At 51.6% G+C, this 14954-nt stretch overlaps 1 protein-coding gene across 9 annotated transcripts in view; it reads right to left on the bottom strand.

Moving 5' to 3' along the window:
- ESRP1 (epithelial splicing regulatory protein 1) overlaps positions 1-3808 on the bottom strand; it is a 50141-nt gene extending 46333 nt beyond the window's left edge. For 5 of the 9 annotated variants that reach the window (XM_036436534.2, XM_036436538.2, XM_036436540.2 and 2 more), the window contains exons 1-3: positions 3626-3808; positions 3016-3144; positions 1686-1799 (exon numbers count right to left, since the gene is read on the bottom strand). In XM_036436534.2, coding sequence (XP_036292427.1) covers positions 1686-1799; positions 3016-3144; positions 3626-3757 — 375 coding nt within the window. In that variant the 5' untranslated portion in view covers positions 3758-3808. The remainder of the gene's footprint in view (positions 1-1685; positions 1800-3015; positions 3145-3625) is intronic. The other 4 variants (XM_036436542.2, XM_036436536.2, XM_036436537.2 and 1 more) reach the window with 1 other exon arrangement.
- Positions 3809-14954: the final 11146 nt, after the last annotated feature.

Genomic DNA, 14954 nt, shown 5'->3' with positions numbered 1-14954 from the left:
ATCAATAAAATATATATTTTTAAAAAAATGCTCACTTAAAAGTTATTTATAATGACAATGACTTCCATATTCAACAATAAAATATCGGTTTAAATAGTTACATCCATTTAAGATGCTGAGTGTTTTATTTAGTGCTTACAGAAAATACTTATATTGTGTTGAATTATAAAGTAGGCTAGAAAGTTTGTGCAGTGTGAATGCTCCTTGTAAAATTGAAGCTTTCTTACAAAAATCTGAAAGAATATATCCAAATATGTTCATAATAGAGAAAAATACTTTAATATATTCTCAGTGGCAGGATTATTTACTTTTTGTTTTACCATTTTCTCTACTTTTCCTTAACAAATAGAATAATGTTCATTAGGATTCTAAATTGTTTTATAATACTAAATTAATTGTTTCTGCTATCTTTAATCAAAATCCTAATACAAGTGACTCGGGAAAATGTCTGATTTTCCTCTGGAGGTTTTTCCCATATCCAAAACAGCCTAACTAAAATAAGAAAACCAGCTGTTTTTCTTCAGCCCCAAAGGGAAAGGATTAAGCTTTATCCCTCCTCATGAGTTGGGAGGGGGGAGTGCAAGAATCCTCATATATGTCTTTCTCTGGATCAAGGGTATAGCAATTGGTCTAGCATTTAATTAACAAAAAATACTTCCCCCCTTTAATCCAATAATTACTAAGGCTGCTACAAAGGGAGTGCTTTTCTCAATCCTCAAGATAAAGGAACTTAAGTTTCTCCTTCAAACTTTAAAAATCATCGTTAGACGTGTTATTTCTTCCCTCTCCCCCACTGGAGTAAAAAGAAAGATCTGCACTGACTACTCAGTTGCAACATCAACTGTCATTCTAAACCTTTCATTGCAAGAATTGCCTCATGCAGTTTCCCTAAAAATATATTACTTTCCATCCTTTCAAGTTAGAGCTCAAGCTAATCAGGTTGACCAGCTGAACTGTATTAGCAAATATTGACTACCCTGGGGTGGCTATCTATGCTCAAACCCTCATTCTTCCATGGGAGAGAAATCACGTTATATCTACAATAAGACTGTACTTTTTCGCACCCCAAACTCTCTTCCATTATCGGAAAGATAAGCAAAGGTGAAAGATGGGGCTGGCCCTATTATTTTGATAGGGGGTCCAATCAGTTTTGAACATTTACTTTAAGTCAGAGAAAGCTCAGTATACCACAATTAACATTTTCCTGGTTATACGGTAAAGTCTTACTTTTGAAGTACAACCTTTTAAATGACATTATGAGAACTATAACTTACAAAGTTTAATTGAACTTTTTTCCTTTGCCCCTTCCTTCCTAAGACAAAGCAATTTTCATGTAGATGGGAATGTTACAGAGTATTACAATACAGTTCTCTCTTCCTTGTAGCTACTTTTCAGTGTCAGAAACATAGCTAATATGCATTGGAAAAGGGAGAGTGTCCAGCGGTTCAAAAGCTTCACATAAACAAAAATACCTTTGAGTCGCCAAATTTTGCCAAATTTTATCTCTAAAATGACCGCAATCTCAAACGTCTCTAGGAAAAGTGTTGTGAATTCCGCATTGTGGTAAAACACACATAACATAATAACAACTGAAACAATGACTCCCCTTATCCATCTCTTCAAAATCAAAACCATTAAAAAACAACAAAACAAAACAAAACCCCTCCAGCCAGCAGCACTCGTACCTTCTTGGAAGCCTCCGGATGCAGGATCTGCCTCACGTGAAGCTGCCCGTCCGTGCAGAGGCAGAAAGAGGTTCCCACCCCGATATTGAGCTCATTGCTCACAGACTGGTTAAACTGAAAGGAACAAGACACAGGATGCAACGGACGCAGGATCTGCAAACTCGGCCAAGCGGCCCCCCCGGACGATAATAACCAGAGCCGATCCAACTACCTATGAAAAGGGGCCGCCGCGTGGGGGGGACCTTGAGGAAGACAGGGCTCCCACACACAGTCCGGCCCCCCTTTAGCTGGGAAAGCTTCCCCGGGGAATTCAGTCAATGCCTCCTACCCTCCGAGGGACCCCCTTGCTATGTCTGCGGAAAATCCAAGACTTTTAAATCAAGAAGTCCCGTTTCATCAGCAGATTGCCTTCCGATTACATCATTCCCTGGTGTTCCCTTTCTTTCTTTCTTTCTTTCTTTCTTTCTTTTTTGCTTTTTTGTTTTTTTGTTTTTAATGGTTGGATGTGCTAGGGCTTCAGGAGGGTGCCAGTTGGGCAATGGGGGTGGTGGATGGGCAGACAGACCTCTGGAAAGCCGGGGAGCACGCTTCCTGAAACGCAGCTCAGAAAGGATGACTTCCCCTTTGCTAACGGGCAGCGGGCCAGGAGGTGCGGGCAGCACCTGTGCCCAGGTGTTCGCCCCGCCTCCCCCTCCGAGGCCGAGACCCCGGAGCCGCAGTCCCCCGGCGAAGTAACCCCCATTAATCCCAGAAGGGGCTGCCTCCGCCTCCGCCTTCCCGGGGCCCGGGAGGCGGCCCGCCCGGCACGCCTGGGCCTGCCAGCCCTCAGCAGCCATCGCGGACCCGGAACCGAGCCTCCGGGAGCTCAGAGGCCTCCCCCCGGGGCCACCCCACAGCGCCCCCGGACCCGGGGCCGAGCCGCAGGCCCGAACCCCGCGGAGGGCAGGGGCGCCCGGGGGTCTGGGCCGCGGGATGGGGCGCTGGGATCCACCTCCGCCCCCACCCGATGGGGAGAAGCCGGTGCCTCTGGCCCCGGACGGGGCTCAGGAAGCAGCTCCGAATGGTGGCCGAGACCCTGAGGGCCCGGGAGGAGAGGAACAACGACCTCCTCCCTCCCCAAGGGTCATGCCCACCCGCGCGGCCGGTCACTGCGCCCGGGGAGTGCCGGGCGGCGGCGCGGGGTCGGCCGGGCCGGGGGTAGGGGGCGGCCGGCCGGGGACCCGGGGCGGCGGGGCCGGGGGTAGGGGGACGGCCGGGCCGGGGGTAGGGGGGCGGCCGGCCGGGGTAGGGGGGCGGCCGGCCGGGGTAGGGGGCGGCGGGGGGCTGTCACCTGCCGGAGCGCTTGGTCCAGCTGCGGCGCCGCGGACAGGCTCTCGGCGTCGATCTGGGTCTCCTCCTTGCACTCCTCCGTCAGCTCCGGCTGCTCCGGCCGCACCAGCACTTCGTGCAGCGGGCCCACCTGGAGGGGAAGCCGCGGAGTGGTTTCCCCCTTCTCCGAGGTGGGGGGCCTTTCCCACCCCACCGCCTTCCCACCCGCCTTCCCGCGCCCACGGGGGGCGGCCGGCGCCTCCGGGGGGTCCCCGCGGCCCAATCAAAGCTCACGTGCCGCCGGCTGCTCCGGAGGCGGAGAGGTCGGCCCGGCTCCCCCCCACCTCCTCCACCGCCTCCCCACCCCAGCCCTCCCCACCCCCACCGGGGATCCTCAGGTCGGAAGCGGGCGCCGGGGCCCCCGGGGGTCCTCCGGCCGGCGGGGGCCCTGCGCGGCGGCGCCCGCCTCCCCACCTGCGCCGGGTTCGGGGGCGCGAACGGCTCCGGGTCTGCGGGCCGCCGCACGGGGCTCCCCTGCGGCCCTGGGCCCCGCCTCGCCGGGCGCTTGTTTACCGAGCGGGGCTCCCGGACCGCCGACGGCAGACACGGGGGCCGGGGGAGAGGGGGCGCACCTTCTTGTTGGCCAGGTCCACCACCTTCCACAGCAGCAGGATCAGCTCCTTCTCGTCCGAGCCCAGCTTGGCCCCGGAGGCGCCCGCCGTGATTCCGAACAGCACCACCAGGTAGTCCGGGGACGCCGTCATGACGGCAGGTGGGGAGCGGGGAGGGGGGCCGGGAGGAGCGGAAGGGAGGACGGGCGGCAGGGCCGGCGCGGAACCCCTCTCCGGAAAGGAAAAAGCAAAGTGCGCCCACCCCCACCCCTCCTCCTGCTCCTCCTCTCCTCCGCCTCCTCCTCCTCCTCCCGCTGCTGCTCCTCTTCCTCCTCCTCCTCCCGCTGCGGCTGCTCCTCCGGCTCCGGCCGCCCGGCCCACACCTGGCGGCGCTCAGCCCCGCGGGCGGGCGGGCGGGCGGGAGGGGCGGGCGGAGGGCGGGGGAGCGGCGCCGGGACCTGCCGCGGCGCGCGGAGCCGGAGCCGGGTGCACCCGGGCGGCGGCAATGGCTGAAAGCCCCTGTTTGGGGGGGAGGCCCTACCTGCCCGCCCCGCCCCCCACGTGGTGCAGGTGAGAGGCACCTGGCGGCGCCGCCCATTGGCTCCTTCAAACCGCGACGTGGCAGCGGCGGGGAGGGCGGCGGGAGGGGCGGAGGGGAGACAATGGCGGGATGAATGGAGAGGGGCGCCGGGGAGGGAGGGGGAGGGGGAGGGGGAGAGGGAGACGCGCTGGGCGGGAAGAGGCTGTGCCTCCCGGAGGCTGGCTGAGCCTGGAGGGAGCAGGGTGAGGGGGAGAGGGCGCGGGGGTCACGCCTTTGGAGGTAACCGGGAGGTGCAGGGGTTTGGCGGGGAACGAAGCCGGAGGTTCTAGGCTCCGGGAGGAGGAGGAGCGGCGCGGGGGGCGCGGGGAGGCGGAAGGGGCCGGAGGGGAAGCGGGGCGCGGGGCCCCGGGGAGGGCGCGTCCGCCGAGGGAGGGAGGGCGGGGCCGCCCCGGGCAGCCGGGCGGTGGCGGGGCCCGGCCGCGCCCCGAGAAGCCGCTCCCCGAGCCCGGCGCGCCTTCCCGGGCACAGCGGACCTTCCCGGGCCCCGCGGACCTGCGGGGCCGGACCCTCCAGCGGGGCCGGACCCCGCTGCTGCCCGCCTCCGGGAGGGGAAGCCCGGGGTCCCGGCGACCGGCCTCTGAGCTCCGCCGGGCGGCAGGGGCCCCGGCAGGACGTGCGGGCACCATGGACCCCCCATCCTCGCCCCACACACACGCCTTTTCTCCTTCAATGGCCAGGTCTCCTAGGTTCTGGCTGCTTCCTCCAGACTGAGGTGGCCAGACGTCCCGATTTCTAACCATCGGTCCCGCGGCGTTCCAAAAATCGGGGCTTTTTTAAACGCCGCGGGACCAAATCGGGACGTCTGGTCACCTTACCCCGGACCCACACCTCCCGCCGAGCAGGCCGGCTCCCTGGGCTCGCCCTGAGCCTGACTAAGGTGCAGCCACCGGAGGCCCCGCGTGCCGGCCTCCCTGCCCCTCGCTCCCCTCGGACCCGGGCCCGGCGCCCCGCTCCGGCCCGGCCACGTCGGGCGGCAGGCGGTGCGGTGCGTCCCGCTGGCATTGTGGGGAGGAAAGCGCTGGAGGGGGCGTTTCCTGGAATCTTTGGTTTCCATCGGATCTGTTTTGGGGAAGGTGACCAGACGTCCCGATTTTTAACAATTTGTCCCGCGGCGTTTAAAAAAAAAAAAAAAAAAAGTCCAAACGATTTTAAAGAATCTTTCCCAAAAGTCGGGAATTTTTTTTTTTTAAACGCCGCGGGACAAATTGTTAAAAATCGAGTCGTCTGGTCACCTTAGTTTTGGGAAACACGACTCCGCCTGAAGCTATTAGCACCTTTCCAGGTGCCTGTCCCTTCATAGTCGTGATAAAAAGTCAAGAACCCCACAGCGATCACTACAGGAAACCGGCTTTCAGGACGCGAGTGCGGGGAGCTGGCGGCCCGGGGTCCCGACGGGGAGGGAGCGCGGGCGGAGGGGGTGGGGATGGGGGTTCGGGGGGAGGGCGGAGGGGGTGGGGAGGGCGGAGGGGGTGGGGATGGGGTTGGGCGGAGGGGGAGGGATGGGGAGGGGGGTTGGGGGGGGAAGGCGGAGGGGGAGGGATGGAGGTGCGGAGGGAGGGCGGACGGGGGGGAGGGGGGGAGGGGGAGGGATGGAGGTGCGGAGGGAGGGCGGACGGGGGGGAGGGGGGGAGGGGGAGGGATGGAGGTGCGGAGGGAGGGCGGACGGGGTTGGGGGGGGGAGGCGGAGGGGGTGGGAGCCGGACGGAACTCCTAGCTGCCAGGCTGCGGCGCGGACGCGGCCTCCCGGGTGCAGGGAGCGCGGAGGCCGGCGCTGCGGGGCCAGGCGGCCCGGCGAGGTGCCTCGGGACCACGCTCGCCTGCAGTTCAGGCTGCGGCGTGTGCTCCCGCCTCCCGGATTGCAGGGTGCGGGATCCGAGAGGGTCCCCGCAGCCCTCGGCTGGCTCCCAGCGCGGCCGGGCCCCGCCTAATCCCCCAACCTCGGGGGCCCGCAGGCGCCGCGGGGGCTGGGGCGGAGGCCGGGCGCAGAGCGGGCAGGGAGGGACCTGGAAAAACCACCCAGATTGCATTGCAGCGGGTGCGGCCGCCGGAGGAGCCGGTTCCCAGGTGCTCGGCCCTCCCCGGGCCCGGGGTGCCGCCCGGTGGGCGTGCGGGCCGGGCTGGGCGCACCGGGTGCCTGCCCCGCAGCCCGGAGGTGCCGCCGCGCCGCACGTGGGGCTGAGAGGGTGGTCACAAGGCTCGGGGGGGGGCTGCCTCGCCCCCCGCTCAGGCCCGGGCGTGCGGGGTGATCTTTGGAGAAACTGAACCTCATTATGGGCGCACTGGCCGGGGATCCCGCAGGGCGGTCCACGTTAGAATCCAATCTCGGCCCCCGCCCACCCCTGTCACAGAGGTTTGCCTGCTTCCTGTTTAAGGAAGTCAGGCCCTGGGTGTCTGATTCTTCTCATTTAAATTTTAATTTGCCCGGCTAGGTTACAAGGATGAGGGTTTTGATTTGTTCTGTTCTGGAAGGCATTCCCAGGGCTTGGAACAGAGCCTGACATACCCTGGGCACTCAACACATATTCGATACATATTAGAATAATCAGTCTGAGGTGGCTGAGAGGAACCTTGAGAAGAGAGTTCGCTTCACCCATGGTCTTCACTGGAAACCACCTCTACAACTTCCAGAATAAGATAACAGTATTGCCAAAACCGGTTTGGCTCAGTGGATAGAGCGTTGGTCCCGGGTTCGATTCCGGTCAAGGGCATGTACCTTGGTTGCAGGCACATCCCCAGTGGGTGGTGTGCAGGAGGCTGCTGATGGATGTCTCAGTCGTCGATGTTTCTAACTCTATCCCTCTCCCTTCCTCTCTGTAAAAAAATCAATAATATGTATATATATATTTAAAAAAAAAAAAGATTAAAAAAAGAACAACACTGAGCTGTCTTCAAAAGGGTGGATGTTATGGTATGTAAGTTATATTTGCTTTTTAAATTTCTTTAAGTAAAATTGTGAGGCTGCCACAAGCCACTGGTGTTTCTTTGTTATTTGTATTAGATGCAGTTGTAAGAGAGATCACATTTTATATTCTCTGACAAGTCCAGCTTCTTTGAAGCGGGGTGGTAGGGAGAAGTGATGGTCAAGATAACTATTAATAAATACACTCCCCTCGTAGTTTTCTATTAATTGCTCTGTGCATTACATATTTAAACAAATTGCTGGTCTGAGCTTTCATTATAGCAGTTATGGCAGACAGTCTGAGGACAAAGTATGGGCTTATGAATCCGCCCTGGCACTTACACTGCCTCGCGACCTTGGGTATGTTTTCTAACCTCCCAAGCACTCAGTTTCTCGCCTGTAAAAGTGGGAATGATGGTAATGTGCCCTTTAAGGGCAGAGGACACGTATTAAAAAAAAAGCATTTTCCTTAAAACAAACCTGAAAACCAGGAAAGTTACCACTCGAGAGCAGCGATTTTAATCAGTGCCTTTCTGACCAATCAAACTGTGAGGATTTGGAGTCTTCATTTGCATGAGGACCGACCAATCAGGGAAAGGGCGGGGACCTTTGTCTATATAAGCCAGCTCTCCTCTCTCAGCGTGCACTTTCCCTTTTCTCTAAAAAGTGTTTACCGGCAGTTATGTTTTGTTTTGTTTTTTGGTGTGTTTTTTTTGGACCCACCAGCATGGGACAGAGCTGTCTGGAGGGAGAGGAGTTGGCCTCAGGGCTGCTTGGCCACAGAGCTGTCTCACAGCCCTGCTGTAGCACTGGGCTGTAATTCAACTGAGCTGTTTTGCACCCAATCAAGTTTCCTTCTTCACGAGGCTACCATGTGGGGATTCCTGTTGGCCTTGAGTTGGCACCAGTTGACAATTTTTTTTTTTTATTATTTTATTTTTTTTTTATTTAAATATATTTTATTGATTTCTTACAGAGAGGAAGAGAGAGGGACAGAGAGTTAGAAACATTGATGAGAGAGAATCATTGATCAGCTGCCTCTTGCACACCCCCCACTGGGGATGTGCCTGCAACCAAGGTACATGCCCTTGCCCGGAATCGAACCCGGGACCTTTCAGTCCGCAGGCTGACGCTCTATCTACTGAGCCAAACCGGTCCCGGCAGTTGACAATTTTTAGAAAGAGCTTAAAAACCAGGCCCTAGTAAATGTGTGAGAATGCCGACTTGCGTTTGAATATCATAGAACTATGCAGTATTCAAGGATTTCATATGCACTATTCGACTTGATACTCAAATCTGTTAAAAAGAAGGGCAGGGCAAGTGTTATCTTCACTTTGCAGACGAGACTGAGATTTGAGTAGGTTAGATTCCTTCCAGTTCACGTGGCTTACGGGAAGACCCGCTGGGAGCCTCTCTGTTACTTCTAATTGGATGATTTTTCCTAATAGCCTCCTGAAACAGGAAGATCTGCCTTCTTCGGGACAGCTGTCCCTGTCTGTGCATAAACAAGGCAGCAAAGAGCTGTTAGATTTCTCTCTCTCTCTTTTTTTTTTTTTGTTAAATATATTTTATTAATTTTTGACGGAGAAAAAGAGAGGGAGAGTCAGAAACATCGATGAGAGAGAAACATCAATCAGCTGCCTCTTGCACACTCCCCACTAGGGACGTACCCCTGACCGGAATCGAACCTGGGACCCCTCAGTGTGCAGGCCAACGCTCCATCCACTGAGCCAAACGAGCCAGGGCAGGATTTCTCTTTTTAAAATTTTGATAAACCATCACTGTGCTTACTAGTATCAATTTTATTAATTGGCTGCCACCAAGAAGCAAATCCAGATCACAGTATCATCAGTTTTCTAAACAAAAATAAAAATATAAGACATATCGGATGCTGTTAAGTCAACAGTTAGAGGAAATTAAGGTTGGGAAAGAATGGAACAGTTATTGGGCCTTAGATCGGGGGGTGAGGCACTTTAAAGACATTAATATTGAGATTTAAGCCAAAACCAGTTTGGCTCAGTGGACCGAGCATCGACCTGTGGACTGAAAGGTCCTGGGTTCAATTCCAGTTTCTAACTCTGTCCCTCTTCCTTTCTGTAAAAAATCAATAGAATATATATATATATATATATATATATATATATATATATATTTTTTTTTTTTTTTTTTTAATATTGAGGTTTAAGGTTTTGTATCTTGCCCATAGGCACAGACGTAGCAGGGGCAGATTCATATTCAGGATTCTGACTCAAAATGAAGACCAAGCTTCATTCTTCGAGCCCTCATTGGTGTACGGTACGGTCAGTGGCAAGGCGAGGCTACAGATTTCAGAATAAATGGTGGCTCGGAAGCTGCTAAGAAGAACTCAGACGAGCCCAGTTGGTTCTGCCCAGCATGCCGCTTTGTGACTTAACCTCCCCGAGCCTCAGTGTCCTCAGGTATAAAATGGGGATATTGATATTGTATAGATGATTTTTTTTAGATATATTTTATTGATTTTTTTACAGAGAGGAAGAGAGAGGGATAGAGAGTTAGAAACGTTGATGAGAGAGAATCATCCATCAGCTGCCTCTTGCACACCCCCTGCTGGGGATGTGCCCACAACCAAGGTACATGCCCTTGACCGGAATCGAACCTGGGACCTTTCAGTCCGCAGGCCGACGCTGAGCCAAACCGGTTTCGGCTATAGATGATTTAATCTGCCGTGACCATCACATGAGATAACACCCTTGAACATGCAGGTCTAAGCACTAAGCACCGTGAACCTTTGTCTATTCCTCCCCAAAGATAAACTCCTCCTTTACTTTGAACCCAACCTGTTAGGACTTAGACATAGGGTATTGTTATTGCCATGGGAATCAGTCTTGAGAAGAGCGATTTCTCTTCGTTTTCCACTCTTATTTACGTTTTCTGTCCTTCACTTAGTCCCTAACGAGAGCCTTCTCCCTGCCCTCACGTCACCCATGCACACCTCTGCCCGGGTGCAGGGAAGGAATCATCCCCCTTCCTGGTGTGACAGCCATTCTGCCCTGGTCAGCTCCCTCCTCCTCTCCTGACTAACTGCCCTCTCTGTGGTCCCGCACCAAAGCCCTTGCTAGCCATGAACGGGTCAGGACAGTGACAGTGTTGGCCTGCATAGCCGCCTTGGGAGGATGACACACGGTTTGATGATGACTCCCTGACCCGTCAGAAGACCGAGCCTCCAGGAAAGATGCCAAGTGACGTGACCTCACTTCTCCCTCTCCATCGAGATCTGCCCATCTTCGTCCAGCATCCCCCGCCCCGGCCTGAAAGACTTGTTTCTCTAGCCTCAGACAAAACAGAAAGTGACTTTCGATGGGGAAACCGGAGTCCTTTCCTTTTCTTCCCGAGGTGAGGAAACACGCTGCTCGAGGTCAAGTGGCAGGTTAGTGGTGGAGCCCGGAAGGAACGCAGGTTTTCTTGCCCCCAGGACCGCGCTCCCGCAGCAGCAGGCGGTTCCTGGTGGAGAGAGACCGCGCTGGACGGAGTTGCAGCTCTGTGACCTCACAGCGACAGCCACGCCGGGCGTTAGTGACTGTCTATTTAAAAAAAAAAAAAAAATTTATTGATTTCAGCCCTAACAGGTTTGGCTCAGTGGGTAGAGCATCAGCCTGTGGACTGAAGGGTCCCAGGTTCGATTCCGGTCAAGGGCATGTACCTTGGTTGCATACAGCTGATCGATGATGTTTCTCTCTCATCGATGTTTCTAATTCTCTATCCCTCTCCCTTCCTCTCTGTAAAATTAAATTAAACATCAATAAAATATATATTTTTTTAAAAATTTTTAAATTGATTTCAGAGAGAGGAAGAGGTAGAAACATCAGTGATCCGCTGCCTCCTGCACACTTCACCCTGGGGATCAAGCGTGCAGCCCAGGCATGTGCCCTGACCTGGAAATGAATGGTGACCTTCTGGTTCTTAGGTCAACGCTCAACCACTGGGCTATTTTTTTGTTAATACTTTAAAATTGTGTATTCCGGTCAAGGGCATGTACCGTGGTTGCGGGCACATCCCCAGTAGCGGGTGTGCAAGAGGCAGCTGATCGATGACTCTCTCTCATCGATGTTTCTAACTCTCGTATCTCTCTCCCTTCCTCTCTGTACAAAATCAATAAAATATATTAAAGTAAAATAAAATTGTGTATTGATTATAATGTGGCCATCGTAGAACAATGTAGCAAAAAGAAGAAAAATAAAAATCAAGAGGAAGAGACTGGAAAGAAGGTGGGGTGAGAGAATGGAGAGAGAGGCAGGTAAAGGTGAGCGGCAGGAGGAGAACAGAAGGAGGGAAGGGGAGAGCCAAGACTGCGGTGTGGAGTGGGTGAGCATCCTCCACAGACCCTTCGTTTCCAGTGCTGTCACAAACACTTAGAGAACTTGGCCATTCCCACAAGCAACTCCAATTGCCCGGCCACCAGATCGAAGGCTCTGTTGCTGCTCCCTTCCTTCCCAGCCTTAAACCCTGGCCCGTCAGAAGCTGAGCCCACAAAGTCAGGGGAAGGGAACTCAGGGTATGTGCTGGAACTGTGGGCTCGGAAAAATAAAAATGTTGGGATGCTCCATATAAAATGGAGGGCGTTGCCGAAACCGGTTTGGCTCAGTGGTAGAGCCTCAGTCTGCGGACTGAAAGGTCCCGGGTTCGATTCCGGTCAGGGGCATGTACGTTGGTTGCAGGCACATCCCCGGTATGGGGTGTGCAAGAGACAGCTGGTCCATGTTTCTCTCTCATCGACATTTCTAGTTCTCTATCTCTCTCCCTTCCAATCTGTAAAAAAATCAATAAAAATATTTTAAAAAGAAATAAAATAAAATGTAGGGTGTCCTGGCTCTCAGTGCATGAAGCACTCGGGGAGTTTAATTATTCTGGAGAAACCTATTCTTTTAGCCTGATGTAATAATACCTTCCGGAATCAAATTTGGATACACCCCATCTCACTTACTCCAAGGGCATTGAGTCAAACGTGCCATCCCAGGAACAAGGCCACATCTCTTCCCCATTACCCGCCCGGGCGGTAAATAAGACACAGGCAAGAACCAGGAGCCAGAGACACCCTGACTTATTCACTGTTTGTCCAATTGAAACTTTTTTTGAGATAATTACAGATTCACGTGCAGTTGTAAGACATTAAAAGAGAAATTATACCCTTTACCCAGTTTCTTCCTCTGGTATTATTGTGCAAAACTATAGTACAATGTCACAGCCAGGATGTTGACATTGGTGGAATCTATTATTCAGATTTCTTCAGTTCTGCTTGTTCTCATTTGTGTGTGTGTGTGTGTGTGTGTGTGTTTACACTTCTGTTGCTTGTTAAAGATGTATCCACCATCAAAGTGTAGATGCTGGACAATTCCATTACCATACACATCCTCTCTGTTGCTTTATTATAACCATACCCACTTTCTTCCTGCCTCCCCTCCTTCCACCATACTTAACCTCTAACAATCACTATTGTGTGTCTAAAATTTCATCATTTCAAAAATGTTATCTAAATGGAAATCACAGAGTATTTAACCTCTTGGTGTTGGCTCATTCCCTCCTCCCCCTTACTCAGCATAATTCCCTGGAGGAACAACCAAATTGTTGCATATATCAATCGTTTATTCCTTTCTATTGCTGAGTTTACTTTATTTTTATTTATTTATTTATTTATTTATTTATTTATTTATTTTTACTCTGTTATTGTAAACCAGTCTCATAGTTTTTATTTTTCTACTTGAAGGATCCTGGGAATTATCTTAACCCTTCCAAGCCTTTACTTATTCATCTGTCTGTCTGTGTGTGTGTGTGTGTGTGTGTGTTTTGTTTGTTTAATGGTTGGAAGTTGATAAAGAGCATAGTTTCTCCCAGAATTGATAAAAAAAAAAAAAAGATCAAATAAATTAATGATGCACTGTGAATTGTAAAGTATTATAAGGCCTCTTGGAGGGAAGATCCCATTTTAAATATTATTTTTCCTACTTTTTCGAAACAGATCAAATTACTCCTAAGGGGTACAGAGATTTAGCTTTTCGGTCTACCTCGAGGATGTTACTTATCTGAGCAGGGATAGAGAGAGTTGGTGGGGCTGGAGAGGGGAAATGGAGGAGGAAGTTGGGGGAGAGAGAGATTAACAGGTGGAGAGTGGGAGGAGGAGATGGGAGGGAGAGCAGGGAGAGGGAGAGCAGGAAGGTTTCAGAGCTCATTTCAAGCATTCTCAAACCTGTTTTGAAGGCAGAGTACCTAAGAATTACATGCAATTTGCATAACACTGTCGAAATCACTAAAACAAAAAAATTTCAGTGGCAAAAAAGCCCCTTTAATTCTGAGTATCCAGTATCACATCTCAGCCATGAGCACACATCCCCTTTAAAAAGAGCCGGATGTCTCTAAGTGTGGCTAGTTTTTCAGTACATACTCATTTTGTGTTCCATTCAAGTTCATCAGCAGATAAATGGACGCATGTTCTAATTTTCTATAAAGAAAAAAATTTATGCAGAGACAGGTCTGGTTCAGTGGATAGGTCATCAGCCTGCAGACTGAAGGGTCCCAGGTTTGATTCTGGTCAGGGGCATGTACCTTGATTGCGGGCATATTTCCAGTGGGGAATGTGCCCGCAGGAGGCAGCTGGTTGATGTTTTCTCTCTCATGGATGTTTCTAACTCTGTCCCTCTCCCTTCCTCTCTGTAAAAAATCAATAAATTTTTTTTTTAAAAGAAAAAAATTATGGAAGAGATCTTAAAATTGGAATGTTCTACCTATTAACCTTTCTTTCTTTCTTGCTTGCTTGCTTGCTTGCTTGCTTGCTTTCTTGCTTTCTTGCTTTCTTTCTTAACCAGGAGAAATATATTGATTCTGTTTTGGTGGGAATGCTTCTATCCAGCTCACCTTCTACTCTATTCAGCTAAGTCAGAATTATTCGAGGACTTTTTAAAAAATAGATTCATTGGTAAAAATTAAATTCAAAACGAATGACAATGGAAATAATAATCTACATATATAGAGTAGTCCCCTTCATCCACCGTCTCACTTTCTGTGGTTTCAGTTACCTTGTGGCCAACCGTGATATGGAAATAATAAATGGAAAATTCCAGAAATAAACACTTCATACGTTTTAAAGTGTGTGCAGCTCTGAGGAGCGTGATGAAATCTCGTGCCCTCCCACTCCATCCCACTTGGGAGGTGAATCATTGCTTTGTCCAGGGCATCCCCGCCTCTGAGTCACTGAGCAGCCCTCTGGGTTATCAGATCGACTGTCTCGGGGTTCCAGTATCTTATTTTACAAAAATGACAGAGTGTTTTCTTGAAGTGATGCCACATTGAGGTCACCCAGGTGATGACCAGAGGATTACAACCAATGCAGCAACACCTTGATGATTTAAAAAGAAACAACTTCTGATCACAATGTTCTTCCAAAAGCTTTTGGGGGAAAAAAGAAAAACAGCCAAACCGGTTAGGCTCAGGGGTAGAGCGTCGACCTGTGGACTGAAAGGTCCCAGGTTCGATTCCGGTCAAGGGCATGTACCTTGGTTGTGGGCACATCCCCAGTAGGGGGTGTGCAGGAGGCAGCTGATGGATGTTTCTCTCTCATCCATGTTTCTGACTCTCTGTCCCTCTCTCTTCTTCTCTGTGAAAAATCAATGAAATATATTTTTTAAAAAGAGAAAAGAAAAGAAAAGGAAAACACACCAAAAAAACCTTCAGCTATTGAGGATTCCCAACCATCAACATCATCTGATCCTGACAGCCAATCATCATGTGCTGGCTGAATGATGCAGGACCCCCCAAAGCAGATGATCCCCCTTCTGATATATTGTCAGAAGGTCAAAAATAGTTTAATCACAAAACCTATG

This window comes from Pipistrellus kuhlii, unplaced genomic scaffold, assembly GCF_014108245.1.
Source record: "Pipistrellus kuhlii isolate mPipKuh1 unplaced genomic scaffold, mPipKuh1.p scaffold_m20_p_14, whole genome shotgun sequence".
Lineage (NCBI taxonomy): Eukaryota > Metazoa > Chordata > Mammalia > Chiroptera > Vespertilionidae > Pipistrellus > Pipistrellus kuhlii.
The sequence above is the reverse complement of the archived record's forward strand: the minus strand, read 5'-3'. Positions and strand labels throughout refer to the sequence as shown.